Raw genomic sequence first — 4,058 nt, 5'->3', positions numbered from 1 at the left:
GTGTGCGCGTGCGCACGTGCGTGCGTGCGTGCGTGTGTGTCTGCGCATGCGCGCACAAGTGTTTTCTTGTATTACCATTCTTCCCAAATGGGAGGGAGGGAGAGGCTGTATGTGTGTGTAACTTTAAAAGCAGTGATAAGGAACATGGGAAGAGGTCTACTGTAGGAGGAGATGAGTTTCAGTTTATACATACCACTTGCTGCTATGTTTTAAGCAGACTTAAATAATCTAACCTTTTAATTAATTGTCTGGTTCTGGTCTTATTTTGTTTATAAAGTGCATGCTATTCTTGTGTGACCCTCAACACAGGATTTGATCATTCCAGGCTCAAATTATTAGTATTGCCACCAGCAATAATCATGATATAAGAGCAGCTATCTGCACTTACAAACAACGTTCACTGGAGCAGTGGAAGCTCTGTTTTGTTGTGGGTACTTGTGTTGTTGTGGAGCATTTCCTATAACAGAGTATAGATAGCCTACTTAGTGTCATTGCTGTAACTTGCTATCTGGAATGTGATGCTGTTGCTGCAGGGTGAACTATGAGTATCATCTAGAATAATGGATGTCTTGTAGCCCCCCCACACAAAATCACCACCAGCCGCTACTGGTCATATCCGACGTGTTGTGAGCTTGTAGATCTGCTATTTTCAAACATTTTAGTACTAAATTTTGATACCAATACTTTTGTACTTTTACTCAAGTAAATTTTGCATTCCTGACTTTTACTTGTAACAGAGTACTTCTACTTTGCAGTATTGATACTTTTACGTGTCTGAGCTGAGCTGTCTGTTTTGTCTTGTTTTGTCTTTGTCTGAAAAAAATGCAGAAAATCAATAAAAATCCTATTGGAAAAAAAAGAAAAGTGTTTGGAGTTATTTTAAATAGTTGAATAAAATCTGTGTCGTACGTTACCCAACTCAGCTTCTTCGGGAGTGGGAATTCCACTCCCAAAGTGTAATTTGAACACTTTCTGATGTAATGCGTTCCCGGTCTTATTAGTTTAAAGTGGTTTTCAACCTTTTTTGCGTCAAGGACCCCCAAATTGACACATATTAGCCCGCGAACCCCCATTTGAAAAGATATGCATAACATGGGAAAGCTTCTGTGTTCTTCTCCTACGGGTGCAGGCGGTGCCAGTAGTCCAGCATCTCGGTGGGTGTGACGGGGTGAGAGGTGACCAGGTGGCTGTACCTGTCCCTGTCGAAGGGCCTCAGTCCTTCAAAAGGAAGGAAGAGGAACTGGTTTGGCGGCGGCGTGATCCGTATCCCCAGCCTGTCCAGGCACGTCCCCACGTACACGTCCTCCATGCTGAAGCGAGGGACGCTCAGAGAGGCTCCGTAGATCTCTGTCGCCAAGTCTCCGGAGAACACGTAACCCGTCCCGGAGCAGAATTCGGGGTACATCTCGCTCGGGTACTCCTCTTTGGATACGTACTGCTTGCTGTCTTTGTCCCGGTACGGCCTCTCTCCCCGCCAGACGTAACCCGTGAAGAGCTTCTTCCTGGGCTTCACTGCGGGTCTGAGCAGCTCGCGGACGAGGTACTTGGTGTTGACGAAAACGTCACTGTCGGTCTTCATGACGTAGCTGGCCCGCGGGCAATGCCTGGCCACCCAGTTCAGGCCCATCAGGGTCTTCAGGGTCAGATTGCGATAGGTATCCATAAAGTCCTGCTGGAGGATATCGCCGTGCCTCAGACTCTCAGACTCCAAGGTCCTCTGCAGGCGTCGTCCCCGCGGCTCGCCTTCCTCCTCCTCCTCCTCCTCCTTCTTCGCTCCCAGCAGGAACAGCCGCACGACCCGAGGACCCCCCGGGCTCCCCTCGTGGCCCCACGTGCGCCGTATGGCGTCGCGGCGCTCCACCTGATGGGCCTCCGCGGTTATGAGCAGCACCAGGAACGGCGGCGCCTCGCCCTCTGGGCATCTGTTGGCCTGGTTCATGATGTAGGGGAACGGCCCGGCGGGCAGCGTGCCCTCTGAATGCTTTTCTCTCCTCAGGAGTCCAGGATGATAGGCCACGAAGGCGAGGATTCCCACGAGCACGGCCGCGGCGATGATGATGTGCGCACACCGGGGATTTCCTCTCCAGCGCATGGTGGTCTGGCCTCGGTGCCGGAAAGGGTCCTCACGTTGTTGAAATGTTCAGTTAAACGGGACCTGAGTTATGGATGAAGGGGAAAGCTTCTTTAATAGGATGCAGCTGCAGTTTTTGCAATTACTTTATCCATGCAAATATGTATTACTTTATTTATTACTTCATGCATGCAAATACTTATTTATTATGACATTGTTTTGTGTGTAGTAATAATAATATTCTAAATCTACAAAGTAGCTAGCAACTAATGTTTTCATATAATTGTAGCGGAGTAAAAGTACAATATTTGTATCTGAGATGTAGTGGAGTAGAAGTAAAAGTAATGAAAATTGGAAATACTCCAGTAAAGTAAAAATACCTCAAAGGGATACTATAGGTAACTTTGCAGATTTGTGTTTGGGGGGGGTGCTGATTGAGGGCCCACTGTTAACACCCCGTGTCCGGGGCCCACTGCTGCCTCGTTACGCCACTGATTTATTCCACCTCAGCCCCTTTAGCAGGGCAATGGTTAAAAAACAACGAAAAACAATCTATAGGAGCGAAGGAAGAGAACGGCTGGTTGGTTTTCACAGAGGGCCCTGTCAGAAATGCACTGAAATCTATCTGTCTGTCTGTCTGTCTGTCTCTCTCTCTCTCTAAAGGCTACAAACCATGAACATTATTCTTATTCACCCCCATAGCATTCTAATTCATTGTGCTATGTGTGTAGCCTAAAACAGTAAAATTAGATCCTGACCGATCCTGTTAGTGTGGTGTCAATGAAGGTAGTTGTAGCTGCCCCAGGTTCAACAAATGTCCACGCATCATACAGATGTCTTTTTCTGGTATTTATTCCATCATAACTCTCCAAACTCCTCCATACAGACACCATACAAGACACCGTGAAAACTACAAAGAAATAAAACATACATTTGTTCAGTTGAATCCATAATCATTATGAACCAGAGTCATCTGATTAGTCAGTCCACACAGGTGCATCCAATTATTGACATCTTACAGTGAAGTCTTTCAAACAAAGTTTAACTTGCAAATAACAATGCACACAACAATACATCACAAATCAATGAAAGGCACAGAATGCAATAAACATTTACCGTGTGCGCCTCTTGAACCTTGTGCAGAACTATAGCAATTTTATCTCTCTCTCTGGAGTTTCTCAAGACCTGACCTCTCTGTGTCAGCTCTGCTTGCTTCTGACTTGATTGACAAGCTTCACTCTGACCATGTGACTTTGCCCAATTTACCATAAACCCTCCAAGCAATGGGCACAGCGTTTTTACCTTAAATCTTGTACTATATAAACCTTTTTAATATATTTATTGTAACTTTTAGTACTATTTATTCATAATTAAATGAATCTTTTTAACCCAGTGTGTACATGCATTTTACATAAACAAACATATTTATAATTATAACTGAAACCACTGTCTCTCCATCTGGGACAGTTACAGTAGTTGTTGCTACTCTATGATAAGGGAGCTTGTCTAGCACTGTTTTCTAACAATTTTTTTTCCAATGAAGTCTCCAACTTTATCATGATTTAACATGACGTTTTAGCAATTCACAAGGATGAAAACAAAGCTTTGTTTTGTTTGTAGCCTACCATAACTACTGCATATAGTAACTAAGCTCCATTTGTAGTTATTTGTGTTTTTGCAGGTCTGAGTAAAAATGCTGGTCCAGGTGAAGTACAGACAACTGCAGAAGTATGTGAAGTTGGATGAAGTTGAAGGACGGTTTGACTTTCTGCAGTTCCATGAAAAAGGTAACATTAAGCATATATCATGGCACATCAAATTTGAACTCATAGTGGGGATGGGTTTTGTAAGGGAACATGTTCTAGGTTTTTTTGATGATTATACAAAAAACCTATGTGAAGTAATTTGCTCTGAGACAAACAGTGCTGCCTTGAAAAGCACATTGTGTACTTTACACCCTACAGAATACAATTATTTAGCCAACTTT

At 44.1% G+C, this 4,058-nt stretch overlaps 1 protein-coding gene across 1 annotated transcript; it reads right to left on the bottom strand.

Annotated features, from left to right (window-relative positions):
• Positions 1–945: 945 nt before the first annotated feature.
• LOC311059808 (beta-1,3-galactosyltransferase 2-like) lies at positions 946–2,109 on the bottom strand. The gene has a single exon (XM_084077879.1). The coding sequence runs from the start codon at positions 2,090–2,092 to the stop codon at positions 1,118–1,120; it is 975 nt and encodes a 324-aa protein (XP_083934005.1). The 5' UTR covers positions 2,093–2,109; the 3' UTR covers positions 946–1,117.
• Positions 2,110–4,058: the final 1,949 nt, after the last annotated feature.

This window comes from Gymnoscopelus microlampas, assembly GCF_963454915.1.
Source record: "Gymnoscopelus microlampas genome assembly, chromosome: 2".
Classification (NCBI taxonomy): Eukaryota; Metazoa; Chordata; class Actinopteri; order Myctophiformes; family Myctophidae; genus Gymnoscopelus; species Gymnoscopelus microlampas.
This window is presented reverse-complemented; position numbering and strand designations above follow the sequence as displayed.